The sequence below is a fragment of the Gopherus flavomarginatus genome, chromosome 12, assembly GCF_025201925.1.
Source record: "Gopherus flavomarginatus isolate rGopFla2 chromosome 12, rGopFla2.mat.asm, whole genome shotgun sequence".
In the NCBI taxonomy this organism is placed as follows: Eukaryota; Metazoa; Chordata; order Testudines; family Testudinidae; genus Gopherus; species Gopherus flavomarginatus.
In genome coordinates this window covers 38,706,257-38,734,138 of record NC_066628.1, presented here as the reverse complement: position 1 = coordinate 38,734,138, position 27,882 = coordinate 38,706,257, and the positions used below count along the sequence as shown (strand labels likewise).

Below are 27,882 nucleotides of genomic sequence, written 5' to 3'. Positions count from 1 at the left end.
CTTGTGCAATTGCTAAGGATGCTGTAGACAGGAAAGGGTAAAGACACCTTTCCTAGCGAGAACCCCGACATTCTCTCTCTCCTTCCCAGGCCTTCTCTGCTACAGTAGAGGAGTTCAGAACATTCCAATGTGCCTTCTATGCGCTGCTTTCAGCCCTCTATGGGAAAGTGGCTTTCCTGTCTGTGATCCAGGAATTCCCCACCCTCGGCACTGCCTACGTCCTCAGCTTCACGGTCAGCTTGCTCTGCGTTGGCAGCCGTTTCCTTTGTGCTGTCATCCTTCATAGCTACCGCACTGTCCAAGCTGAAATGTACCGTCCTGCCATGGAACCGCAGGACTACGAGATGATCGAGTTCTTTGTGAAGAGGTTCAAGTTGTGGATGGGGCTCAGCAAAACTAAAGAGGTAAGAAAGGAGGAAACCTGGGTGTAGAGCAGCCAGCGATCCAGAGTCTGGTGCTGCAGCATCAGGCAAGCTGAACTGAATCCAGTGCTTAATTTGTGCCAGGGCTTGCCCAGGCTGAGCACTGGCTGCTCTGGGCCTGGCAGTTCAGAGCCCTGGCTCCTCTGGGTTTGCTGCATCAGTTATGAAGGTAAAAAAATTGCCTGAGCCCGGGCCCCTCTTTCATTACAAATTAAGCCCTGGTTGAATCCAAAGGCCCGGTTCAGTCATGTGCTCTCACACTATTCTACTCATGGGCCTGTACCCTGAGACAGAGAGGCCACCCTCAACTCTTAGGGCTGGGGAGAGTCTGATCTTACAGCAGGATACATCTGGATTAACTCTTTCCGTGGGGTCCCTCGGCTTTACACCAATGTTACTGAGATTGTACTCCAGTCCCCTATCCTTCTCTAACCTCTATCCTGCCCTGGAGTGACCAGCCTTTTGGAAACAGAAGGGAATTTAGCTTCCTTGTAAGAGGGCTCACTTTTCCCCCTTCTGGACAACAAGGCTCAGCTTTTACCCAGCTGCTATCACCCCATCTGCCTACTGGCTGCAGTGGGATTGCATGGGTGTGATTTGATCCTAGCAGGTCAAGACTTGGAAAAAGCAGAGAGTGCGGCATATAATGCAAAGTGGTCTTGGATTGCTCCTCTCTTTGGAGAGGGGAAGGATGGCCTTGTGGCTAAGGAAGATCTGGGTTCATTTCCCTGCGCTGGCTTCTTGCCTGGCCTTGGGAAAGTCACTGGCCTTAGCTTCCCCATCTGTAGAAGAGGATAATGCTTCACAGTGTTGCAAGAATAAATTCTGTAGGGGCTACGAGGGGCTCAGATGTTACAGTAATGAGTCCCACAGGAAAGCCAGTCCAACTTTATAAGAAGGCTCTGTTCATAAATGCTTAATGGAAGTTATATGCATGTTAGAAAGATAAGTAGTATGTTTGCAGTGTTGTAGCCATGTTGGTCCCAGAATATTAGAGACAAGATGGGTGAGGTAGCATCTTAGATTGGTGAAAGAGACAAGCGGACCTGAAGAAGAGCTCTGTGCACCCCAAAAGCTTGTCTCTCTCACCAGCAGAAGTTGGTCAATAAGATATTACCTCCCCCACTTTGTCTCTCTAGTATGTGAACAGATGGCTGTAAGCAACCTGTTGGACTCTAACGATTTAAACCAAATTTTAAACCATCCATTAACCCTTCCTAAACCATTATAAATGGAACCTTAATATAAAGTGTGATGGAAACACCTATAATTTACACTGCAGAAAAGAGCGCACTGTTGTGGCTCACGGGCCCTCTTACCCTACCAAAGGTAGCAGCACTGGGCTCTAGGATTCTCAGGGGATTTCCTCTTTTTTCCTTGTCACTCAGTTCCGCCACAAAGTAAAGTTTGAAGGGATGGACTCCCTGATTTCACGCTCCTCTGGGAACTCCAAACGCTCCCGCCTCCTATCTGCTGGCACCATCTTCCGCTGTGCCAGCTCCACCATCTCCTCCATCTCCTTCAGCTCAGAGGAGCTAGCCCTTTCGGAGAGCCCTGTCCCGGAGCAGTACAATGTACAGTTTTACTTGGACCGTCTACCCTCTGCAGTCAATAACCTTCTGGACCAGTTTGACCGGGTCATTAGAGTCATGGAGGATGTATGCCAGCTGGAGAGTGGTCTGGAACAGGCTCAGAAAAGAATTAATGACAACAAGAAGGGACAGAAGAGCCTGCAGGGGGAGAAGGTGACACTACCTAAGCAGCTAGAGCTACCAAGGACTTACAGCACCTTCTCGGAGTCTGCCTTGGTCAGACTGAGGGCCCACAGGGCCAAGGTCTCCAACTGCAATGCCACTGATGGGCACAAGCTGGTCCAGCAGCCTCCAGCAGATGGGATACCTCACCCAGTGGCTGGGTGCACATCCTGGCTAGTTGGCCCTCCAATATCAACTGATCTCTGCCAAAGGCGTAGCAAGGCACCAGGCATTTCGTGCAAGTGGAGACCAAAGAGTGAGGAGGAGCAGGGCTGTCTGTGCCATGAAGTTCCTCAGAGGCAGATCCCTTTAAAGAGAAGAGCATGGCAAACAGAAGGTGCTGGGAACATATAATGAGACAAAGGTAGAAATCAGGTCATAGAGGGCAGGTCGGACTCCCATCCCAGCCCTAGAGATGGAGGCCTCTCAATTTCCAAAGTGTTTCACTCACAGCATCTGCCCTGCTGGGCAAAGGCTGTCCTTGTGAAGGACAACTCTTTGCATTAGCTGTCCTCCAACCTGCTCCAGCACAGTGCACCAGAATGCCATTGTTCCCAACTCCTCCGGGAGTTCGACAGTGGGCGTGTGACCCCAGTTGCTGGGGCAGAGCTGAGTCCCAGCAAAATCAGTACATGGCGGTGCTCCCATCAGAAGTGACCATAAGAGCTGCGAGAGAAATGATGGCTGATAATATAGTAGCACGTCCGTCCCTTTCACAGTATTAATGCTGACTGCCTCCCCCCTTCACAGAAATGGGCTAATCGAAAGGCAGGTGGAGCAACCTCCCCTGAAGCAGCTCTCCCCATATTGCTGCTGAGATTCCCCCAGACTGAGACTTGTCAGTTGCTTCCCAGCCCTTTGGAACACTCTCCTGAATGGGCTGAAACAAAGGCAGGTGCAGAAGCTACCCTTGACTAATTCCATCCTGGGGCTAAACTCCTGGATGATTTTTTGTATAGTATTAAAGGATGTATGGAAAATGAGTTGATTTGAATTAATCACTAACACCAGCTGTTGTACACACACATTATAGACACATAAACATGCAATGTATTTAACAAACTAAATTAAAAGATTATAAAGGCAGGTATGGTTGAATGCATTGGTCTGTCCATGCAGCTGTTTTTATGTCAGCTACTTGCACCTGGCTGTCACATTTCCTGTATTTATTGCCAAGTGCCCATTCGTTCCCTTTATGAACTGTGTCCTGTGCGCTCCGCCGTCTGTTCCTCCTGTAGACACTGAAGCATGGCCACTGAAGTGGTTGTGCCATGTCTGCTGTTCCTGTTTTTTCCAGAGTCGCTTTGAGGCCTTCTCTATCCTCGCTCAACACCTTTATCTAGGAATCAGAATTTCCTACCCCAACCAACCCACTGCCCAAGCTAACTTTCTTGGTGTGACACATCATAGCAGTGTTGATACAAAGAACCCTGATCCCTAATCCTTCATTGATTTATAGGCCTTGCAGTTTGGGTCCCATCACCTAGCAGCCGTATGTTTAGGGATGGCTGTTGTGTACCTCTTAGATGAAGCCCAGCAGGAAGCTGAAATGGAAGATCTCCAACCATTTGAGTTCCCCGTTGACTGTAAACTGCATCTGTCCCTCATCCCCCGTTACGTTTCTGCAGCTCTGTTTCCAGTGGGGTGAAAGCACTTGCTTGGGCAGGAGAGGATGTCATCAGAGTTTATCTCTTTGCTCATAACTCTGACTTGGATATGACTTTGTGAAGGGTTGCAGGGCTCCAGGAGTCAGCAGGGGAAGTTCATGTTTCATGTCACATCCTTCAGTCAGGGAAAGGGGCTGGGCCTCATTAGTGCTTCTAGACAGGGTGAGGTACTGGTAAGGGAACCCAGCTACTGGCAGCCACACAGATGCATTAGTCTTTTGCGTTCTCAGCCCCTCAATCCGGCAAGAAGTGAGGACTGAACTACTCAAACACAGGACAGCAGGTATCTTCAGGACCTTGACACCAGTGAGCAGGAGGAAAGAATTTCCAGTGACACACATACCAAACCGCAGGCCATTCTCTCCCTCCCTGTCTGGCACCATTTCAGGCCCAGCACAAGGAACAGTTGTAAGGTAGAGGGCAGGGTGCAGGGGTACGTTGTTTATATGCACCCCCAATGGGTCTTTGGGAACAGCAGATTGCCCCCTGGTTTTGTCCACTATGGAGCCTGTTTAATTTTAATAATGCCCCTGACACAGATACTGGCTCCATTTATAGGGACATGGGTTACTTATTTCCATTAGAATGTAATGTTTAACTTCAACTAGCTTCCAGACCCTGAGTACAGGCTTAGCTCACTTCAATATCACAGAGGAGGAACAAAATTAGCACCATTCTAAGTCTTTCCCTCCATGCAATGTAATAAAAGTAGGGGTTCCCCCCCCTACATTTCTACAACAATGTCCGGCAGCCCCAGGCCTCTTTTCAGAAAGTCAAATAATGGAGGAAGGCTGCTAGCAATGCTTACCCTCAAGGACACCACCTCAAAGTATGAGGCACTTTTTTCCCCCCCATCCATCTTATCAGAGCACAGTAAGCACAGGTTCCAGGCTCAGCACTGAGCTGCCTTTGAGAATGAGACTATTTTTCCAAGACTGCTTGTCCCACTTCGAAAAGCAGTTTTATACGAAGGGCGAAACCCATTATCACTTCTGATGGGGCAAGGAGGGGCGGTCAGAAACCATCCTTTCCATTTCATAAAAAGCTGAGGCTTCAAAATTTGTTTTTGTTCTAATGCAGAAGAGAACTGAGACCTTTCAAAAAAAGCATGAAAAAACACGACCTCCTGTCCCTCCACAGTGATTAGAGCATTTACCTGGGATATGGGAGACCCAAGTTTGAGGCCCTGCTCTCACTGATCCATTCTAGAGGGGTGTCTGTTCTTCACCAGAAATTCCATCCTGGAGCTGACAAACCTTGCCAACTCCAGTTTTATCAAAAGTGACGTTTCCACAAAAAGTTCTGGTTTCAACAAACTGGCATTTTTAAATGAAAAACCATTTCGTTGAAAAATTCCCAACTCCAGTGGTGACTACTACAGTATCAGAATGCATGTACTTATTCACCTGAGCACAAATCCTGGTTTGGACACTTAAGAGGTGTCAACACCACCTTGCAGCAGTCAGTTCCACAGGTTTTATTTATTGCTCGCTTAAAGGCTGGGTTCCAGGTTAGCCATTCTCCGGTTGTCTTGTAATGTAGATGGTTTCAAATAAGCATAGTAGCAGATCAGCTGCTTTATTTTTTATATCCTCTGTGCAATTTAATTTCCTCACTCACCTTTCTATGGATTCCCCGATACAGCAATGGCCCTTTTTCAGTACCTGTACCAAGCAGCACTGAGACAGGCATTTCTACCCATCCAAAATCATCCTCTGAAGTCTGATGCACAGAGGTAATTTAGTACTCTGATTCCATCCTCTTTGATTGCCTTCTTTTTACATGCTGGCAGTTTAGCACATTAGTTCCTAATCTTTTAGAAATGTTGTAGGTTACCACTGCTGGCTCAAGGGAAGTCAGCCAGGTATCCCTTATGAAGTACCCACAACTCAAATTCACTTCAGTGGGAGAGGAGGGCACTCAACCCCTCTCACATCTTAGTTGTCCCGGCCTCTCCTATTAAGCTGTGCTCACACTAACCAAGAGCTGTGACAAGCTACACAACAGGTTTGAGCATGCACAGGTGGATGGCGGGGCAGCTGCCAATGGTAGCACCCCAGGACTAAGCCCAGAGGCCAGGAGGGGAAAGCCCGGTGCCTGCAGTACTTGGAATAGTAACAACTTGTCTAGCAGTTCCATGGACAGCCCCACTGGTTTAAGTCTTATGTACTTTATTATTTTTTTTAAATCTTGTAACTACGACTTTACCAGCCAAGGATGGCAACTGAGCTACTTTGCGTACCAGATCATGTTGTCACATTGTACGTGTCAGTTTGTGTGACAAAGCAGGCCAGAGTCTCCTGTGGTTCAGACTTCATTTGTGACACTAGGAACTCTGCTAAGGATGGTGGGGTTGGAGCTAGGACCCCAATCTGCTCTGCTCAGCCACAGACTGACAGCATTGCCCTGGAGGTGTAGACAGTCCTTTCCTAGAACAGGGCAGAGGGAGCTTTGTGGCTAAAAGGGCCATTCCCAGCCAACTTGTACTTCTATGCTTAATCTGTTAGCATCGGTTCATCCGTGCCAGCTTCCAGGCACTATTCCAGAGGAATGCTGCTGTAGATGCTCTGTCGCGATTGCAGTGGAAGATCAGCATTTCACAGGTTGTACCCCAGGTATGTGGAGTAATAACAAAGCAGTTTGTTGTTTGAGTCACTCTTGGGAGCAAGGTGTTTTCCATACTTGCACTCAGTAATGCTGTCAAACCCTTCCTCCCTGGAGACTTAGCAGGGGTGTGGACTGCCTGCCTCTGGAAGAGGTGTCAGGTCTCAGAGGCACAGGTCTGTAGGTTCAACACATTATAATTTTTCTCCTCCACGTGGTTAGTTTGCTCCAGGAGCCACTGTCTCTGCTGCTCATTCACATCCAGTTTCAATGTCACCTCCTGGAAGACCCTGTTCACGGCAACCTATATACAAGGTAAGAGAACAACGCAGATCGATCTCAGGCATTAGCTAAATGCTGCTTCAAAAGAGGAGAATTCCATCTCTCCCAAACAGGCTGGCACCTCACCTCCTTAAAATGAAGCTTTTTGAACATGGAGATACTAGCTTCATTTTCCTGTCCGACCTTAGCCTCAAATTTGGTAATTCCCAGCTTTGTTACTCCTACAGGAGAGGCGAGAAAGAGAGATGATAACCCCTGGCTGCACACATGTATCTCCATAACGTTGCATTATGTCATAGCTGCAGACTGGCAAAGATTCCCATGCTCCTTAAATACGTAAGCTGGTATATATCCTCCACCCTCTTCACATATGCAGAGCAGCCAATGGGAGCCCATGTGCCTGTGTCTCCCCAACACATCACTTCCGTCCTCCCACATTTAGCCATCCTTACCATAAAACATCATGATCAAAGTTGTCTCCTTGCCAAACCCTTGGCCACGGCAGCTGGGCTCTAAAAGAGACAAGAACAGATGTTGGTGTCTATCTATATAACACAAACCCTGTAACTCAGTCATGTGCTGGACTAGCAAAAAGCGGGTTGCAGATGAGGACTGAATTGTACTGGTAGAGCTCTGAGCGCAGGAAGCTTGTACGTTATCTGCCTACTTTCCATCTAGCTGTAACCAATGCTACCACTGTCAGATGAGGAGAGTCGTCAGAATCCCCCTGAACCTATTTGCATGAAGGTGCTTTCATACCTAACAGCTATTGCAAGGCAGAGGGTGGCATTAGGGTGACAGTGGTGTCAGCAGCCTGAGGCTGTGTTTAATGTACCTGCAATCATGACTTCAATCTCTCCCACTGTTGGATCCTCCATATCTGTGAGGAACAGGTTCACGTCCCCCACCATGCAGTCCTCCTCGGAACCTGTGTGCCCAGACCACCTCTCAGTGTCCAGTACAATAAATGTGCATTCTGGGAAAAATGAGACAGCAGCAGAACTTACATGGTACGTTTAAGAATCATTCACAAATTACTAAAGTATGACATTAAAGATGGACAGTGGGCAGAGAAGCAACATCCTGCATGTATTAATTGCCTGTATGAACCAGTAATCAGGGCTCCTAGGCCAGAGAGGCATGCTTGCCATGACTGCTAATATCAGCAGCACCCTGGAAAATCTATGCTAGTTTCAGTTTGCATGGACCCAGGGCTCACAGATACTTTAACTTGATGCAATATATAAAATTAATGTGGATTCGCTTTCCTCATTTCATCACCTTTTACAGTAAATTGAGGCAAAGAACCTTGAATGTGAACATAAGAGACTGAAGCGACCTGTTGAGTCACCCAGTCTATCCCTTGGCTCCTTTCAGTATGTCTTCCCATGCTGTCACCACTGATCAAGACAAGGGTTAACCTCAGGTATGTCTCACCCTCAGTGTCTTGTGACTATATATTTGTACTAGATTTTATGGGCAGTCACTCACCCAACCTTTAACAGAACCAGGCAAACAATCCAGCCAATGAATCCAAACCTTGTCATTATAAATAGTCAGATTCCATGGGGAGAACTCAACCCCTCCCTCACCTGTTTACAAGGATTGCGTTCTCAGATCTCTGCTCTTTACAGAAGTTGACTGGATTGCAGCTGCTCAAGTGATATTAAGAACTTAAATTATTCTTGTTATTAACAGCTGGATAAAGCAAACCTTCAGCAGCCTCTGTGTTCCTCCAATCCTTTGAATAAGTGTGTGCATACACAAAAGCCATATGTATTCACTGCCCAAAAACTTAATTAAGGCTGAGATACGTTTGACCAGTGGTACCTCATACCTTCCAGAATATCAAATGGACCTATACTTTAACTCTGCATTTACTGGTTTTCAGAGGTTCAGGTGATGACAGACAGATCCAACAATGTTGGTTACATAATTTTTAAGGGAGGGATGGTTATATCCTGAGAACCTATTCCTTAAATGACCCCAAATTTGAACCGCTAACCCTACTCCTCACCCCCCCGAGACATCCATTTTCAAGACAATTTGATTAAGCACGTGGATTTTAGAGTATTTAGAAGAAACCTGGAAATTTAACAGTAAGCTAGTCTCACCCTTAACTCTAGGGGGGGGCTACTGCCCTGCTATAATGGCTCACACCCCTTACAGTACAAGCTTGCAGAATCACACCTGCCAGAAACTCCTAAAAACAGTGAGGCAGAAGTGCTCACTACACCTTCCCACTTTTGCAGAACATTCAAATGGCTCACTATCTGCATCCTCCTGCCAGCTGCGTTGCATCTCATACTCCTGCTCCAGGCTCAATGGCTCGGATGCGGTCAGTTGCTGTAGCTCCTCCGATTTCATCCACTCATGGTACCTGATGGAGAGTGCCACAAACAGAATGCAGACTTATTTAGAACATCACCTGTTGTGTTCCACTGAAACCTTTAAGGGTCAAACTGTCCCCCTACCATGAACCTATTCAGGAGACTACAAACTCCTATAAATGCCCCATTGGCCAGGGTTATTCCTGAAATAACACAGGAATCAGTACACAATCTCCTTCAGGCACACAAATGAAGGGACTAGTACAGGCGTGCGTGACACCTCACCTTGAGTCTGTTTTGCACTGAGAGTGCAATCATCCAAGTCTGCAGTTCACACACTCATGGCTTAACATTTAAATTCTTCAAAGACCAGTTCAGTTTTCATGAGCTGAAGTTTCACTGTTCATGAGCGATTGGGAAAAGATTATAGCAAGCACTGAAACAGCAGCATATCCGATGGCTGTTTGGTGGCCAACGTGAAATGAACTAGTGGGTCCAGCCCACTTCTAACCGGACAAGTATCCACATGGAAAAATCGACATCACCACTGACATTTGCTGTACATGTTTGATGACAGTCTCAGCAGAGGGATCAAGGACAGTGAGCTGCCCTCTCACACCTCGAGGTGGTATCTACAGAGCAGAATGAAGCAATAGGGGCAAGCCAACATAGGCAAAGCCATGCTGCTGCTGCTTGTGCTGTGCCACTTACACAGACAAAGAGATCATTTCAGGCCCCAGGGCTGGTAAGCCAGAGCCTTCCATGAGCACTAAATTTCCTTAAAAAATTAAGTTGAATTTTAAAAATTAAAACAGATGTCAGAGAGGGTGTAAGCGACATACCGGGATACATGAGCAGAAGTGTATGGTACCAGGGTCACCTTCTTCCCCTGTAAGACTGTGTTCTGGTTAATCTTCATAGTCCTCAACCTGAAAGAGAGACAGAAAGTCACTTACTCAAGTTTTTAAAGATGCCTGGGGAAAAGTACACCATCAACAGCGGTTCCTTGAACCTGAGTAACTACAGTGAATTTCACTGTCTCATAGAGACCCCTTTAAATAATGGGCTCTAACTTTCTTTTTATTTTACACTTCCTTACAACTCCCCCCCCACACACACATTTTTCTGCTCCCCTAATGGGTTTTATCCCGGTCCTTTCAGCAAGCAGACACTGGCTAAGTGCCTGCTCTAAGAGGCGAGCTGTGAAACTGACTAGACACGATGTGCGGCAGAAGCTAAACAATGAGAAAATGCAAGAGACGAGCCCCCCACCAAAACCGTCCCCAGTCCGACGGGTCAGCACTGAGCAGCCATTTGCCCCCACCCCACCCCCGTCACATCCGAGCCGCGGGGGACACCGCTCCAGCCGCAGGAGGGGAGGCGGAAGGAAACGGGCAGCCTCCAGCCCCCGGTGGGGTGGGGATGGGGGGCGCTCAGCCCCAGGTGGGGGCAAAGGGGGGCGCCCAGCGCGGGGGGGGATCTAGCCCTAGCAGGGAACGGGGTCTCCCCAGCCCATGGGGTCCCGGAGCTACAAGGCACCTTTTGTCACTGTGCGACCCGCTGCACTGGGTGCTTCACCTCGTGCGCATGCGCAGAAACTACTCCACTTCCAGACTACGGGTGCCACCAAGTCGAGTGGGGCCAGACGGCTCGCGCTCCCGCACGTGATCCAATGCATCCAATCGGCGGAGCAGGGGCCTAGTTACGCGTGTGGAAGGCCTAGCCGCTGCGCGGTGAGTCCGCGCATGCTCTGTACGTTCCACAGTATGAGGGAGGTGTCTGGGGCGTTCCGGCTGGGTCCTTAGGAGCGCAGGTGCGGGCGGAGCTGGGTGCCTGTGGGGCGGGGACGTGGTATGTAGAGGGGCTGAGAGATGGGGCTCTGGGTGACATGAGGCTCGGGCAGTGTGGGGGCTCTGGGGTGGGAGGTGGGGGGCTCGGGCAGTGGGGTGGGAGGTGGGGGGCTCGGGCAGTGTGGGGGCTCTGGCAGTGTGGGGGCTCTGGGATGGGAGGTGGGGGGCTCGGGCAGTGTGGGGGCTCTGGGGTGGGAGGTGGGGGGCTTGGGCATGTGGGAGCTCTGGGGTGGGTGGTGGGGGGCTCGGACAGTGGGGTGGGAGGTGGGGGGCTCGGGCAGTGTGGGGCTCTGGGATGGGAGGTGGGGGGCTCGGGCAGTGGGATGGGAGGTGGGGGGCTCAGGAAGTGTGGGAGCTCTGGGGTGGGAGGTGGGGGGCTCGGGCAGTGTGGGAGCTCTGGGGTGGGAGGTGGGGGGCTCGGACAGCGGGGTGGGAGGTGAGGGGCTCGGGCAGTGTGGGAGCTCTGGGGTGGGAGGTGGGAGGCTCGGACAGTGGGATGGGAGGTGGGGGGCTCGGGCAGTGTGGGAACTCTGGAGTGGGAGGTGGGGGGCTCGGACAGTGTGGGGGCTCTGGGATGGGAGGTGGGGGGCTCGGAGAGTGGGGTGGGAGGTAGGGGGCTCGGGCAGTGTGGGGGCTCTGGGATGGGAGGTGGGGGGCTCGGGCAGTGTGGGAGCTCTGGGGTGGGAGGTGGGGGGCTCGGGCAGTGGGGTGGGAGGTGGGGGGTTCGGGCAGTGTGGGGGCTCTAGGGTGGGAGGTGGGCTCGGGCAGTGTGGGGGCTCTGGGATTGGAGGTGGGGGGCTCGGGCAGTGGGGTGGGAGGTAGGGGGCTCGGGCAGCGTGGGAGCTCTGGGGTGGGAGGTAGGGGGCTCGGGCAGTGGGGTGGGAGGTGGGGGGCTCGGGCAGTGTGGGGGCTCTGGGATGGGAGGTGGGGGGCTCGGGCAGTGGGGTGGGAGGTGGGGGGCTCGGGCAGTGGGGTGAGAGCTCTGGGGTGGGAGGTGGGGGGCTCGGGCAGTGGGGTGAGAGCTCTGGGGTGGGAGGTGGGGGGCTCGGGCAGTGGGGTGGGGGGCTCTGGGATGGGAGGTGGGGGGCTTGGACAGTGGGGTGGGGGGCTCGGGCAGTGTGGGAGCTCTGGGGTGGGAGGTGGGGGGCTCGGGCAGTGTGGGGGCTCTGGGATGGGAGGTGGGGGGCTCGGACAGTGGGGTGGGAGGTGGGGGGCTCAGGCAGTGTGGGAGCTCTGGGGTGGGAGGTTGGGGGCTCGGGCAGTGGGGTGGGAGGTGGGGGGCTCGGGCAGTGTGGGGGCTCTGGGATGGGAGGTGGGGGGCTTGGACAGTGGGGTGGGAGGTCTGGGGTGGGAGGTGAGGGGCTCGGGCAGTGTGGGAGCTCTGGGATGGGAGGTGGGGGGCTCGGACAGTGTGGGGGCTCTGGGATGGGAGGTGGGGGGCTTGGACAGTGGGGTGGGAGGTCTGGGGTGGGAGGTGGGGGGCTCGGGCAGTGTAGGGGCTCTGGGATGGGAGGTGGGGGGCTCGGACAGTGGGGTGGGAGGTGGGGGGCTTGGGCATGTGGGAGCTCTGGGGTGGGAGGTGGGGGGCTTGGACAGTGGGGTGGGAGGTGGGGGGGGTTGGGCAGTATGGGGGCTTGGGTGGGAGCTGGAGACTCGGGCAGTGGGGTGAGAGTTGGGGGGTTGGGCAGCGTGGGGGCTTTGGGTGGGAGGTGGGGGGCTCAGGCATTGTGAGGCCTCTGGTGTGGGAGGTGGGTGATTGGGTATTGTGGGGGCTCTGGGGTGGGAGGGCTCGTGTGAAGTGCTGGAGGGTTGGGGGTGGGATATAAGGGGTGGGGGGGTCTCTTGGTGAAATGGGGTGTGTCTCCTGGGTGGATGTTTGTCAGTGGGATGTTTCTCTTTCATCTTCCCCGCTCCTGGGTTGTATGTTGGACAAGGGAGTAGAAGGTATCTCCAAATCAGTCTGTGTCACATGGGTTTTCTCTTTGCTTTGTCTCTCCTTGTTCTCACCTCTATTTTATTGTCACTGGGTGTTTGAGGAGAGTCTGCCTTAGAGTTGCACATTTTTCTATGATGAGATGTCTGCTGGCATGATAATTCTGGGTTTGGCTCTGTAGCAGTCTTGCTTGGTTTTGATATGTCTTAGGCTTTGCTGTAGTGTTTTTAGCATCATTGTCTTGGGTCGGGTTGTTTGCTCCATTGAACTGGAGATTAATATTGTCACTTCCAGAACAGGATCGTTATCTAGGAGTGAGTTATATTTGTTAGCTGATCTTAGTTTTTCATCCTCTACTGCTCTGCTGTAGGGGAAGGAGGGAATGTTTACTGTTGTGATTGAGGTGGTCCCAGAAGTTGAATATTCTTCTGTGCATGGGCTAGGAGGAAGTTTGTACTGATAATTTGTGCCAGCTGGCATAGTTGGTTGTTAGGACAAGACCCAGATCTTTTCTCCTATATAGTAGGATGAGTTTGATTAAGTTCTCAAGTAACTGGAGTAGTGATTTTATTGCAAAATTGTAATTATTTAATGGCTTATAAATTCTTCAGAGGGTTTTTTTTTCAAATGCTTTTATAGCTGTTGAGAAGTCTCTAAATACTTCTATTTTGGAGGCCTGGGTATATATAATTCAGTGTATCCTATTTCTACATTCAGAATATTGACTGGCTGTTTTTTGGAAAGTATATGGAGAGAGATTGGGGTTGTTGGGTGTTTTTTATTGTAGCAATCTGCAGATTATCTCATGTGATGGCAGTATATTTCTAAAGCATATTGATTATTATTTGGGTGATAGTACGGTTAGATCATCCTTTATAGAACCATTGTTTTCCTACTGAGTGGGTTAGTGGAAATCCCAGGTTTGCTGGCCGTTTCAGTAAGGTTGGTACATTCCATAAGAGTTGCCATTATAGTTCAGACAGATAGTCCATCTAGCCTAGTATCCTGTCTCCAACAGTTGCCCATAGCAGAGCTTCACGGGGAGTGTACGGAACAGGACAATTATGGAATGATCCGCTCCTGTCTTGCACCGACGGCTTCTTGCAGTTGGTCACTGGTAGGTATCTGATGTGCAGGGAGAAAGAGTAGGGCTATATGATAACATTTGTGTGCTTTATCAAAGCAGTAAAGAATTGTGAATGCAGGTGTCAGGACAGTGTGTTGGAGGAAGGGGCATCTGGAGGTGTGCCCATATCCCAGAGCACGACAGAGTCCTTAACTGCAATTCTGCTCAAATCTTCCTCTGTTTACAGTAATGAGTTGCCCATTGTTTTCCATCGGTCTTTCAGTGGCATCATGAGCAGCTGCTGATAATGATAACCAGTCTTGGACATGTTGTCTCTTTAGGCGAGGCGTAGCAGAGACAGAAGATACCTGCTTCTCCGTTCCAGGCCCCTCTATCCTCCAGCATGGCGGGTGGCATTACCGACACAGGGGAGCTGTACTCTCCTTACGTGAGTATTACCATTGGGATGCACCACTGCTGCTTGTTCAGTATCTTCTCCTCACAACCCTGCTTACTCTCAGGGTATGTTGTTACTTATCTTCCTCGTTCCCAGTGAACAAGGTAATCAATGTCAAAATTGCAAGGAATGCTAGAAGATATTAGGATAAGGGCAGTAGAACATGTTTATCTTGTTGCCCAAGGGATCTTGGTTTGAATTACCACAACAAGGGCCACTTGGGAGTTTGCAAGTATCTAGAGTTTGGTGAGTTAGCTTAGAGAACTATCATCCTGTCTTTCAGACTTTATATGTTAAGTTTGGCCTGGTCTTTTTTTTCCACTTGTATTTATGGTCAGAAATGTGAAAATGGCATCACCTTTCTGCCTGTCTCTGGTCCATATGTCTTTTGAGATGCATCTGTTCACTGATATAAACTAGTTTAAAATAATCAGTTATAATGCTTAGTATTTGCATGTTGTTTTACATTGCCAGTTACTCTACAAATCTTAAAGGGACACTGTCAACCTGATACTTAATTGATTGAAAAAATGAGTTCCAGGTAGTTTGATAGTATCCCTGCACTTCAGTCCTCTTGTGCATTTTTATGGTTTTACATTCACTTTTTTAAAAGAAGTTTTCCTCCTCTCCCCTGATCCTGTGTGAAAGACTTGCACAAATAGGTGCAGCTGTGTGGGACGCTGAAATTCACTATCTACAAAGCACTGTCAAATATAAAACAACAAAGTGAAAGCTTAAGGGAGGAAACCTTTTTTCCTCTGATCTGTTTGTTAGTCATTTTCTATATTAATTGTAACAATGATAAATTAAAAAAAAATCAGACAGACATGATTTTTCAATGGGATGTCCTTACAGCATCCTTTATGAGATAGGTAAGTATAATATCCATTTTACAGATGGGGAAACTGAGGCATTGAAGTAAAGTGACAGTCACTACCAGAGCAGAGATTAGAATCTCAGATATTTCTGGCTGTCAGCCTTGTGCTCAGAACACTAGACCTGACTTCTCTTCAACCTAGGCCCTGCAAAGACAATACAGCTATGTGAGCATAAACTAGAGTCTGTTCTTTTTTATGCATAATCTCAACATTAGTAGTTAAATTTGGATTTCTTGATTTATTACGGTGATGATATAAATGGCAGCGCATAGCTCAGGAATCTAAAATACTATTCTGAAGTGTGGGATTTGCTGTATTAACTCCTACATATTAAAAATGCCTGGCTAGTCTGAGGCACTAGTGACCATTTTAAGATCACATAGTTCATGAACCCACAATGCTAGCAATTAGTTCTATATACCACTGGAAATGCTGGTTTTTATATCTAATGGGGTTCACAAAACATCAGATCATAAAATTGTCACTATCCCATATTACTTCCCCAGAGCTTCATTTCTGACATGATCTTAGTGGTTATCTAAAGGCCCATTAAAGATAGAATAAATGCTTTCCACCACCTGAGATCCAGGAATCTCAACTTTCAAATGCTAAAAACATTAATCTCGAGTCTAGGAACCCTCAGAAGCTGAGGGTAGAATTGGGCATTATGCTCATAAGAAAATTGGCAGCTAAAAGCAGGTGAAGGGAACAGGGCGGCAACACAGTAATGAGAAAAACATTTAAAATGCTTTTTAAAGCATTTGATGTCTAATTACAGTTTTTTTATAATTTTTGTTAAGTCTTGTGCTTTTGTATAGTCTTGTAGTCTTAAGCATTTTCATGTCCAAGAGATTCCTGTTGACTCAGTTAGGTGGAGAAAATTTTATATGAGAGAAGATGAAGAAGTCACTTTTTTTTAACTTGAACTACAAATGGCACTAATAGCATGAACTTCTCAGACATTGCTAGCATAGGGAATTACAATGCTTTTCTTGCAACTATTGACATTTTTTCTTAGTCAACGTTTATAACATTCACTAATAAAGTAGTTGTCAAGCTCACTGTCAAGGTCTAGTATTTTGTGACTTGCCAAGAGCAGAAACACTTAGGTCCTGAAAGCTTTAGTACTGGTTCACCAATGTTGAGAAGAAAATCTACTCTCTTCTTAATGGGTTTTCATTTCCTCATTTTAAATGAATTTTCAGTACTGACATTGGCAAAGTCATCTTTTGAGTAGTAAGCCAACCCAATTTTATCTTTGCCATTGAGGGGCAATAGGGAACCCTGGGATGTTGTTTTTAGTTGCTTTTCTGACTACATGCAGAGTTCAAAATGTTAGTGTTGCAGAAATCTCCTGGAGTCTGAGCTCTAGGGAACTGTAGCTATCTCATTTCCTCTGAGGATGCAGGGTTCTTACTGCCCCGAGTCTGAGGAGAGTAACATGATGCCAGTCTTGGCATTTGTTCAACCAAAGCCAAGAAAAATCACGTGGGTTTCTGTTCAAGAGTCCTTCATTGAAAAGTGAGTCAGGGGATGTATACAGGAAATGACAGGCTCTTGTCACTCAGTTGGCAGACTTTCTGCAAACCAGGAAGGCTCCATTTTAGTCCTTTGGGGGACCAGCTGATGTTCATGCTTGAACAGTGAAAAGGTGTAGTGTCTCATTGTGAGTGTAACAGAAAAGGCTTGGCGTTGTGTTTTGTATGATGTCTCCAAGCTTGGCTCCTATGATCTCTGGCCACCCCAAGCAGTACATGTGGATTTCTCCCTCATTTACACAAAAATTCTCACATGATCTTACAAGGAAGTGGGGAGACTCTCGGGGTATGTCCCATACCATGTTTGCATTAAGAATGGGAGGGCAGAGTCCCCTCCCTTTGCTCAGTCTTCATCTTCCTCCTTTAGCACAGCAGGTAGGATCTGTTTCTTTTCCACCACTTGCATTGTGGTGACCCTAAGCACTACATGTGATTGAAGTGGGAACAGTTTAGAACAGAAACAGGAAATGGGATAGGCCAGTCCTTGTGCAGTGGAAGGGAGTAGGCTGTGGAAGAATTGCCCACCATTTCTACGATCCCTGCTCAGTGCCTTAGAGGAAGAAGGCAGAACTCAGTCATGTAGCATAGAGGAAAATTATTTCCTAGCCTCCAATCTGGCAGTCACTTTGACCAGTTTTCAACTCTCTGGGCTTGTCTACATTAAGCCAGTGCAAATCCCTGTGTGAACACCCTTACATTGATTTAAAACTGACTATAGCTATATCTGCATCTACATAAGCCAGGTTAAATCAATTGAAGGGTGTCCACACGCAGAGTTATACCATTTTAACTAAATCAGTTTAAAATTGCCTCTTTAGTTAAACCAGTGCAACTTTGTGTTTAGATTGGGCCTCAGATGCACGTTGTACCTTAAAACTGCTTGTGATAAAGGACGTGCTTGACTCTGAGGAAACATGAGTGGGCCACATCATGACACAATCCACTCATTTGTTGCAAAGGGCCCCTCTCTCTCTGGGCTTCCAAGCACAAAGATGCTGAGTGAGTGAATTATGTGCACCAAGCTGAGGGCTTCCAACCACAAGTATTGTCCAGTAGTATAGGTCACATGATGCTTGGAGGCCAGTCTCCTTTGGTCAGCAGATCTGGTTTTGCTGGCTCAGCCATACTTTACCAAGAATGGTGGTAGGATAATGGAAGTTGAAAGTGTCTAGTGCTTTAGGCTATTTCAGCTCCAGACTTTTGGTTTCAGGTTAAACACTGACTTCACTATGGCAGCGTGTTTGTGGTGATGGGGCCTCTTGCAGTCATGCTAGTCAGTAAGGATTTAATCCCTGGAGCCTATGAGACTTGTATGTAACCCCACAGTCTCAGTGCCTGACTGCCCAGGGTGGCTGGAAGGTGCCTTCTCTCCCTAGCTGTTGACTGGTTATCCAGCCAGTAAATTCCTATTTCCTTTCATTTAAAAAATATAATTAAATGAATTTCATGCTTCATGAAAATCAGGTTGGATCGTTCTGTCCTCAGCTAGGCATAGTGCAGGCAGGAGTACAAAATTCTACCGTACAACTCTATCCATGCATCCCATTCCTTACCCATAGCAAGTCCTGCATGTATGGACCTGGGGCCCTGTAATAACCTTAGTCCCAGATTTGGACCTTAGCGTCCAAAATATGGGGGTTAGTATGAAACCCTCCAAGCTTAGTTACCAGCTTGGACCTGGTACCTGCTGCCACCACCCAAAAAATTAGAGTGTTTTGGGGCACTCTGGTCCCTCTGAAAAACCTTCCCTGGGGACCCCAAGACCCAAATCCCTTGAGTCTCACAACAAAGGGAAATAATCCTTTTTCCCTTCCCCCCTCCAGGTGCTCCTGGAGAGATACACAGACACAAGCTCTGTGAAACTACACAGAGAGACTCCCCCTCTCTGTTCCCAATCCTGGAAACAAAAAGTACTTTCCTATTCCCCCAGAGGGAATGCAAAATCAGGCTAGCAATCCAACACACAGATCTCCCCGATTTCTTCCTCCCACCAATTCCCTGGTGAGTACAGACTCAATTTCCCTGAAGTAAAGAAAAACTTCAGCCGGTCTTAAAAGAAAGCTTTATATAAAAAGAAAGAAAAATACATACAAATGTGCTCTCTGTATTAAGATGATACAACACAGGGTCAATTGCTTAAAAGAATATTGAATAAACAGCCTTATTCAAAAAGAAGACAAATCAAAGCACTCCAGCACTTATATTCATGCAAATACCAAAGAAAAGAAAACCATAGAACTTACTATCTGATCTCTTTGTCCTTACACTTAGAAACAGAAGACTAGAAAGTAGAAAGTACTTCTCCAAAGCTCAGAGAAAGCAGGCAGGCAGACAAAAGACTCAGACACACAATTCCCTCCACCCAAAGTTGAAAAAATCCGGTTTCCTGATTGGTCCTCTGGTCAGGTGCTTCAGGTGAAAGAGACATTAACCCTTAGCTATCTGTTTATGACAGGCCCTCCTCAGAGGAGATTGTGGTATTAAATTGTCGTAATGTGGGGTGATTGTGATGTAGTCCAATGGAATCTTTAGGAGACTTTTTTTTTAACATTCCATAAATTGCAAACGGAACCAATTTGGAGGGTGCATCAATCCTGACTAGTGCTGTGCTGTGCTAGTGCACTAATCCACTGCACGACCTTTCTGGCTCTGAGTGTTCCCCTCCACCTGTATTTACTTTTATCTTGTGCCTGTCCTTCCTAGACATGCACACAGATCACATTCCCCGCACACAGATCACATTCCCCACACACAACCTGCCATATCAGCGAATTATCTTAGCTGATCCCCAGAGCAGCTGCAGACTCTAACGCTGATTATCTGGATGATTGCAGGTCGGCCTGGTTTACATGTTCAACCTTATCGTTGGTACGGGAGCCCTAACCATGCCGAAGGCCTTTGCCACCGCTGGCTGGCTCGTCAGCCTCATTCTCATAATGTTCCTGGGCTTCATGAGGTAGGTTTTTGGTCTCTCTCTTTTCCTGTTTCAGCATGCTGGGAGCGTGGCATGGTTTTATTCCAAGGGCTACATGTAAGAAATTGGGGGCAACACGCTGGTGAGAAGCCTAGCCGCTCTGCCACCCAGCTGCTGGGATTTCACAATTGTGCTGCACCTGGATCCTGTTTAGAGGCTGTATCTTTAATATCAACTTTCTGGCTAATGGATGTCTGCAACGTTGAGCTACATCTCCTCTAGCTGGTGGAAGAGAGAGGAATTTGTCTCCACTGCCCACTCTAGAGCCTTCTGGCTGCTGCATGGCAGAGGGTCTTCATAGAGTTTAAGGCCAGAAGGGACTACCAGATCATCTATTCTGACCTCGTGTGTATCACTGGCCACCAATGCCACCCAGCACTCACATTCTAAACCCAGCAACTCAAATTCGACCAAATCATTACAGTCCATGGGAGACTAGTTTATTATGTGCTACAGGCAGAGACTAGGAGAGACTGAGGTGCACTAGTGCCCAACCTTCCCCTCCAGCAGGAAAACTATGACCCTGGAAAGTGGCACACACTGCAGAGGAAGGTGAAAAACCTCCAAGCTCACTGCCAATCTGACTTGGGGGAAAATACCTTCCCAGCCACACATACAGCGATCAGTTAGACCTGAGCATTTGAGCAGGAACCAGCCAGCCAAAGTACCTGAGAGAGAGAATGCTCCATGTCATGTCAGAGCTCTGGCCCACTACACCCAATCTCCCATCTCCAGCCATGGCCATCCCTGAGGCTTCCAGAATATGTCGGGCAGGGAAATCCCTTCCAGACCCCTGCAGGTGGCCAGCTGAAACCCTGAAGCGTGAGCTTCACTACTGTACCCTTCCACCAGCCTCTGTTTTGGGGGTTGTCCTCCTCCCCCTGGGATAACTCCAGTGCTTGTCTCTTTGCTAGTGAATCTTTCCCAATCAGCAGCAGCATCACAAAGTTGTTGTGATTCCTGCCAACTTCACTTCTGCTGACTGCATTTTGAATGGTGGCCGTGAAACTGACCTGTCATGTCCATTTCACTTTGGCTCCTGGCAGGGTTCTGAGCAAGGAGCACTAGAGCTCTGTCTGCCTGCAGATTCGGGGAGGCAACTCTGCACTGACTTACATTTGGAAGGTTAACTTCACAGTCTTTGTCATCCATGCTTAACATGGAAGGCTACTTATTCACCACAGACAAATGGAATTTTCAAATTTTGCTCTGTGTCTGCAGAATCAGCATGCTCTGGCTTTAGAACTGAACTGAATCTGGACTGGATTGACTCAGGTTATAAATTCCATATATGTCAATCACTTCTGTGTATGGACCATAACCTTTTAGGTATGTTGCACTAAGAAGACATTAGAATAATCAAAAGATCACCTGGGTCCTTCAAACCCATCTACCCCATGGTTCTTGGGCACAAGGAATTTAAGCAGATGCCTGAGTAGAGTTGCAGAGGAGCGCAGTTTGATAGTGATTACACAATCTGCGAGTTGCTGAATCTCCCATCTGCTACCAGGAGGAAGTAACTTCCTGTAAAACTATGCCTACCTCATTCCTCCCCTTCACCAGTCTGGGATCTTGGAAACTCTGAGGCTGACTTGAAGCTGACCAGACTTCGGGTATGGCTACACTTGCAGCTGTACAGCGCTGGGAGTTAAACCTGTCTTCGTACAGCTGAGTAGGGAAAACGCTGCAGTCTGTCCACAGACAGCTACCAGTGCACTGTTGTGGCCACATTTGCAGCATCTGCAGCAGCATTGGGAGCGTTGCATTATGGGCAGCTATCCCAGCATTCAAGTGGCTGCAGCGTGCTTTTCAAAAGAGGGGGTGGGGTAGAGTGTGACAGGGAGCATGGGGGAGAGAGAGTGGATGTTTGGAGCTGACACTGTGTCAGCACCCTGCCTTGCAAGTTTCAACCCCCTCCCCCACCCCTCTTTCACTCACTGAAAGTAAACAGCAGCTGTTTTTTAACTCACAGACCAGATAAGCAGCCGCTGGGAAATGGACCCACCCCCCCTCCTGCCCACGGCGCTGCTTCTCACCTCAAGCCCCGTCCCTCCCTCTCTCCTCAAGCAAACACTAGCTGTGGGCATTCCAAAGGGAGCCCGCCTGCCTCTGCTCATTCACAGCAAACAGGAGCTGTGTTTGTTTTTTTTGATAAGCAGCTCCGGGAACCTGGAGTTCACAACAAAACAAAGAGCGGAACCTTCACTTAAAAGGATTATGGGATGCTTCCGGAGGTCAGTCACAGCGTACTAAGATTATTTCCTGTTTGCACTGGCGCAGCAGTGCTATACTCTTTATTCCTCTTGAGGAGGTGGAGTACAAGCAGCGCTGTAGCCACAGAGATACAGCACTGTATGTGCCTTGCCAGTGTGGACGGGGAGTGAGTTACAGCGCTATAAAGCCACCAACGGCGCTGTAACTCTCAAGTGTAGCCAAGGCCTTCAGCTTGGTTTCCTCTGCACTGGTCAGCAGTTGCAGCACAGGAGGTGGAGCTAAGGGCTGTTGCTATAGTTGAGTGATCTATACATTCAACCTGGAGACTCCAATAGTTGATAGTGTCATCTTTCTGATGAGATGTAAAGCCTTGTCTGGATCACTGGTGCTCATGAAAGGTCCCCTCTCACTTTTGTAAGAGTATTGGGATGTTAATCCTGGTGTCCTGGCCAAATTCTGTTATGGGTAACTCCATTTGCCAATCTAAATTCCTTCTGCAGTTTTGATTAGATACAACTTTTTCCTGTCCTGCGCTGTTTGGCTATTAAACAGAATCCATGTTTCACTGCATTGCCGTGGTGAATGAAGTTACCTTTGTAAACTCCAGGTGTGTTGAGGCTTAATATTTGTAAACTGCAATAAGTCTGAGAAAGAAAGGCTCTATAAAAGTATGGATAATTATTAATGACAGATATAAACCCCGGAAGTATAAGTGACTATTGGATTCAGATGCAATCCGTTTTTAAAAACCTTATTTCCAAAGCATGAAGCCCATGTGCAGAGCTCCCTATCAACTGCTTTGGTTCTTCCTCAGTTTATATCTTAGTGCCAGCAGAGGGTGCAAATTTTGCTGGCTGGTCCATGATGCTCTTGTGCCAACCTTGAAATGTCGCCCACTGGTGCTAAGTGCTTTGTGAGCCTATTTCCCCTGTTGCTTTCATTCCTGCATTTGCTCTTCTGACTCCCTAATAACCTCTAGAGAACCTTCAGTGCAGTGAGAGTCTACATGGGCAATCATTGTGTGGAGCCCAGGAAGCGGCTGCAATACTTTTATCCTCACAAACCTAATTTCTCATTTGAACTTGATAAATGAATTCAGTCCATGAAGCAGTAAGAAACTGTGTTTGAGCCTTAAATAAGATTGATTTTAGTTTTACTTAAAAGGACAGTAGAGGGGAAAGAAACCTTAAAATGGTCATTTAACGGAGACAATGACAATCCATTCCTGAAAGCAGCAAAGCAGATAGTAATGGTGAACTGGGACCTCGATGGGTGAGTGATTCTAGCCATCTCCTTGGCATTGGGTTAAAAAAAGTTCCCTCTCATTATTTAACTCTTTCTGCAGTCACTGGCAAAATTGGTGGTGTATGTCCTATGATTTGCTTGCTGCTCTGAAATCTGCAACAATAATAAACCATTGCCCTTCAGTAACACCTTCCTTCTAAGGGTCTCACAGTGTTTTACAGCCACCAAAAGATTAAGCCTCACAACGGTACTGTGAAAAAAGGAAGTATGTATTATTCACACTTTACAGATGGGGGAAACTGACTTGGGATTACAAACCCTACCATGTGATGCTCCGTCTTCCTCTAAGAAGCCTGCCCCCATTGTAGTGGGGTAGCATGTAACCTGTGGGCCATACCCATACCGAAGATATAGGCAGATGCCTGCTCCATTTATGCAAATTAGTTGCAGGCTTCATGCTCCTGACAAATTTCCAGTGCATTTTTGGTTAGTCAAAGTTTGATCACCTCTGACATTAATCTTAGAAATAAAAGGCTCCTTTTATTTACTGATATTTGCACCTAACTGTGGTTTTATTTTGCTGTTTTAACACGTTTTTACACAAGCATTTTGGGTGAGACTGATGAGCCTACCAGGCCCCAGATGCTTAAACAAAAGTACTTACAAACAACAAAAGAGATCGTCTCCTGGATGTGATAATATACCATGAAGCAACCACAACTGTCTCCGGGTTTTTAGTGTACAAAAGAAAAAACATACTCTTGCCTGTTTCTATTCTTGTGAAACAGGAATAAGGAAGTACTCTTATGAATATTTTACATCCATGTGGTACCTTACATCCCAAATTGCATCATACTGTGTGCCTACACAGCACAACTGAAAGGCAACCATCTCTGGGTTGAAGGACAGCAGCAAGCTGAGGTAGAACTCCTCATACAAAAAGAGGAAGAGGAGAATGCTGGTGAAGGGTGCTGGGACAAACCTCTACTCTTACAAAACATACTAGGGGATCTTTAGTAGCTACATGTAACAGACAGGACTCTGGTTTAGAAGGTCTTACCCTAAAGACCCTTCACACAGTGAACTACACAATACTTCATTTATCTGAGTCGGAAAGGTGAAGAACTGGGTCAGCCCTGCCAGGATTCAGTCCTGCCTGTGGATCGAAGGAGTCCAAAAATTCCAAACTTTGATGCTTAGGGCTCTGTGCCATTGTTTTCACTACTGCATGAGAACATCTAGGTTACGAGGTTAGAGTTGTTAAACTCTGTCTCAGTCCAGCTTTTAGCAGAACAACATCGCAGTTGACACCCGTGGGGCAATCTCATCAGAGTCCCAGGGCTGAATGGGCCATGGAGACGTTTGCTTCTAAATATAGTCCCATGTACTAGCGGGACAGTGCAGAATCTTGCTTTGCCACTGTCTGCATTGTTCTCTGTTCCATACAAAAGATGCTTCATTTCCCAGAGCTGTCAGTCCAGCATCTCTCCAACACTAACTTCACATAAGAAATGGAAGATTGCCCAAACCTTAGAAAATCTTCTCTGCACTTCTTCATTCTTTACTCGGCCGCAGCTTGGAGGCTACAGCATGTACCAGAGCTGTGGAGAGCCTGTTGCCCTCGGAAAGCCCAGTCAAAGTAATTTGCAGTGATCTATTCTGCTGTCCTTGCTAGCCATTAGTAATTGCTAAATTTAATTTCCCTTCTAGTTACATGACTACAACATTTGTGATGGAAGCCATGGCCGCTGCTAACGCCCGGCTGCGTTGGAAGAGAATGGAAAAGCACAAGGTTTGTGTCATGGCCTTCTTATTTTCCAATCTCTATCATTCTTCAGTCCCTAAGGGTTCTCCTCAGATTACTGTGCTGGCTCTGCCTCGCCTCATTAGTAAGTCTAATAAAGGAATAAATTTCCACTATACTTAACGTCTTCATATAAAATATGGTTGTTCTCTGTGGTATTGCTCATAAAACCCAGGATTTTCTTTTCTTGCTTTAAAAATCCCCAACCCTGCTCATATGTCTCCCAATTTCATACTACTGGTCTTGGCCTGAGATGCTCTTTAGAGGAGTTGGGGAGAGCAATCCATCATTCAAAGTGCGTTAAGATCTATAAATTATGTGAGATCCAGCTGCTGCAGGCCATCGTTGATCCAGCTGGAATGCTCTTGTTATCAGTCATTGGGGTTGTATTCTAGGGACTCCTGCTGGGCATTTTCTCTGGCCTCTGTCCTGACTGTAGAATTTACTCCTCCTCTGGATTTGTCAGCTCCTGGGTTTAGTGGCCTTCATGATGCAGTACAAGGCATAATTTTTTGGTCAGACTTTAAGCACGATCAGTAGGTGGGGTGGAATTGTGGAGTGGGTTTTCCTGCTCTGCCTAGTTAGGGAAATCCAAAGGTTTGGGTTTTTTAAGAAAATGTAATCTGGTGCCCACACTGTGAGTCTGAACACCTAATCTACAAACTCATTGCATCAAGCTTGCTAGTGCCTTTATGATTTTACTGAATGGACTTTCTGTTCTTGTGTATATGTCCTGCCCGAAGGAGAGTAGCTCACTTTGTCATTAACCTCATAATGCCCTGCCAGTGTTGTCCTCCATCCCCAGAGTGCCCTCCCCACGTTCCAAGACCAGGAAATATGGTTCCCTGCCATCTCCCCATGTGCTCACCGGTCCGTACCTTCCAGTCCCCCTCTCTTTAGCTATGAGCAAATGGAAGTGAGGCTTTTTCATTGAGTTGTTTCAGCCTCCTTGTACCGTTGCCACAAGCAGTGCATTGGGTAGCAGACATCACAGAGCAGAACCTGGGCAGTTGCACTCATTTTCCTACCTTCTAGGAAGACGACGATGAAGATTCTTCCTCTGGGGTCTCTGATAGTGATGTTCTCCTCCCAGATGGCTATGCACAATCAGAGACACGGCCTATCCTGTCAGTTCGTAAGTATCCAGCTTTTGGTGCCACTTGCTCGCTAATAGGGAAGCAAAGGCCTCTCCCACTTCTGTGGGAACCAAACCCTTTACAACTGCCCTCCTGTAAGTGGAGTAAGACTCTTCTCCTCCACCTTTCACCCTGAGGGCTAGTCTACACTTGAAAGTTAATTTGGATCAAGATAGGGTGTGAATTTAAAGCACCATAACCATTCCTGAACAGCTCCATGAAAATGGATTAAGCTAAACAGGAACAAGGCATGCTTATTCTAGAATAAGAGTGTCCACTCATGGAGTTATTCAAGAACAGTTATTTTGGAATAGACAGGCCCTTAGTGACAGGTGAGTTCCACATCCCACGAGCTCTCTTCTAATTCATGCCATTATGGCTTTCAAGATGGACTAGTGGATGAAGCTAGTTTTACTCTGTTGCTTCCAAACAGAAGAAGCTTTTTCTTTCCCCATTTACCTAGAACAATTCCATCTGGTCACCGAGGCATAAATGTCTTGCTTTGGAAACCTATAAACTGTGTGGAAACTGTTTGCCAGGGGTGTATGTATCCTGGATGGTGTTAACAAGATAGATGGGATATCCCCACATGGTGCCTGTCCTTCCTTTGGCTCATTAAGAAGAGTGAGTGGAACTTTTTTTTCCCAACTTGCAGAGAGACGTGGCTCACCCAGTATCTTTGAAATCACTGAGAGGGTGGAAATGGGTCAGATGGCCTCTATGTTCTTCAGTAAAGGTAACTACCTCACTTTCTCAAGGGTTCCCAAAGATCTTCCTGAATGGGATAGTAGGTGTCGTTGTTCCTTAAACCTAGGCACTTGTAACATGGTGGTGGAAGCAGCTGCTGCTATCATTTCTGGGGTCCCTGTAAACCTCCTGATTCTGACAACTTGACAGTTCCAGCCAAACATGCCCCCATCCCCAAACACCTTTTTGTAGGTTTTTTGTTACTGCCTGTCCTCCACTGCAGCTGCAGAGAATGAGATGCTATGGACTCATTTCCAACCCAACCAAGGGAACGATACCAGAATCTAGGTAACGGAGGGCAGAGAGGCTGTAATAGGTTTAGCCAAAAAAGTCCTGAAGTATAATGGGCAGATTTCCCTTAGCATAGGAAAGTATAAAGATTGTAGGAGTAACAGTTGCTTCTGCCCAGCATGACTGCTCTGACCCTGACTCTTCACGCCTCCTCTCTCTATATCCTCTGGTCCACAGCAGCAGAGCCAGCAAGTGTGCTGCTCTCATCTTGGTGACACTGTTAGGATGCAGCACACCAAACATTTCCCCGGTCAGTTAGCTTCATTCTGAAGGAAGGTGGTCAATGAGAAGCATTTCTGAGAGCACTTGCGTGTGGCTGGGTAAGTGGTCTCTAGGGCTTCTCTGATTCTGAGCTTCAGTCCGAAAGGGTCCCTGTGCACACCTGATGGATGCAACCATCTTGTCTTTGTATCAAGTGTTTTTTGTTGTGGGACAGAAAACACATCTATAGCTAGAATGAAATAAGAAAACCATACAAAGGTAGCTAATATAGCTTTACATTGCAGTCTCACACTATAGAGATACACGACATAGAAAACGAGAGAGATGACACTCCAAGCATAGTGTGTTAGTGAAGAAATACCATGCAGAGCCCGAAAATGATCAGATGCACGCCATGGTGTACAGTTTTATCTCTTACAGCTAAATGTCTTGTGAATGGCATGTTCCTTTGTTCGCCAGTATTTTTGT

At 47.4% G+C, this 27,882-nt stretch overlaps 3 protein-coding genes across 11 annotated transcripts in view; 2 read left to right on the top strand and 1 right to left on the bottom strand.

Moving 5' to 3' along the window:
• LOC127033048 (polycystin-1-like) overlaps positions 1 to 3,090 on the top strand; it is a 58,549-nt gene extending 55,459 nt beyond the window's left edge. For all 5 annotated transcript variants that reach the window (XM_050920838.1, XM_050920839.1, XM_050920842.1 and 2 more), the window contains 2 exons: positions 90 to 404; positions 1,811 to 3,090. In XM_050920838.1, the coding sequence (XP_050776795.1) occupies positions 90 to 404; positions 1,811 to 2,530 (1,035 nt within the window). In that variant the 3' untranslated portion in view covers positions 2,531 to 3,090. The remainder of the gene's footprint in view (positions 1 to 89; positions 405 to 1,810) is intronic.
• A 98-nt stretch (positions 3,091 to 3,188) lies between these two features.
• On the bottom strand, positions 3,189 to 10,657 carry NAT9 (N-acetyltransferase 9 (putative)). 4 transcript variants are annotated; one of them, XR_007769017.1, is made up of 7 exons: positions 9,902 to 9,988; positions 9,000 to 9,109; positions 7,565 to 7,705; positions 7,182 to 7,241; positions 6,856 to 6,950; positions 5,242 to 6,751; positions 3,189 to 4,139 (listed from the first exon to the last, which is right to left on the bottom strand). XR_007769017.1 is itself a non-coding variant. In XM_050920866.1 (7 exons), the coding sequence occupies exons 2-7, from the start codon at positions 9,976 to 9,978 to the stop codon at positions 6,605 to 6,607; spliced, it is 630 nt and encodes a 209-aa protein (XP_050776823.1). In that variant the 5' UTR covers positions 9,979 to 9,988; positions 10,599 to 10,657; the 3' UTR covers positions 3,189 to 6,604. The 4 variants fall into 4 exon arrangements, 3 of the variants coding, with proteins under 3 accessions (XP_050776823.1, XP_050776824.1, XP_050776826.1); XM_050920866.1 differs by adding an exon at positions 10,599 to 10,657 and having other exon boundaries at positions 3,189 to 6,751; XM_050920867.1 differs by having other exon boundaries at positions 3,189 to 6,751; positions 7,565 to 7,657.
• A 142-nt stretch (positions 10,658 to 10,799) lies between these two features.
• TMEM104 (transmembrane protein 104) overlaps positions 10,800 to 27,882 on the top strand; it is a 65,046-nt gene continuing 47,963 nt past the window's right edge. The window contains exons 1-6 of one of the 2 annotated variants that reach the window (XM_050920844.1): positions 10,800 to 10,872; positions 14,250 to 14,356; positions 19,616 to 19,737; positions 24,925 to 25,006; positions 26,054 to 26,153; positions 26,810 to 26,890. In XM_050920844.1, coding sequence (XP_050776801.1) covers positions 14,312 to 14,356; positions 19,616 to 19,737; positions 24,925 to 25,006; positions 26,054 to 26,153; positions 26,810 to 26,890 — 430 coding nt within the window. In that variant the 5' untranslated portion in view covers positions 10,800 to 10,872; positions 14,250 to 14,311. Of the gene's footprint in view, positions 10,873 to 12,967; positions 14,357 to 19,615; positions 19,738 to 24,924; positions 25,007 to 26,053; positions 26,154 to 26,809; positions 26,891 to 27,882 lie in introns of those variants that run through there. The other variant, XM_050920845.1, reaches the window with a different exon arrangement.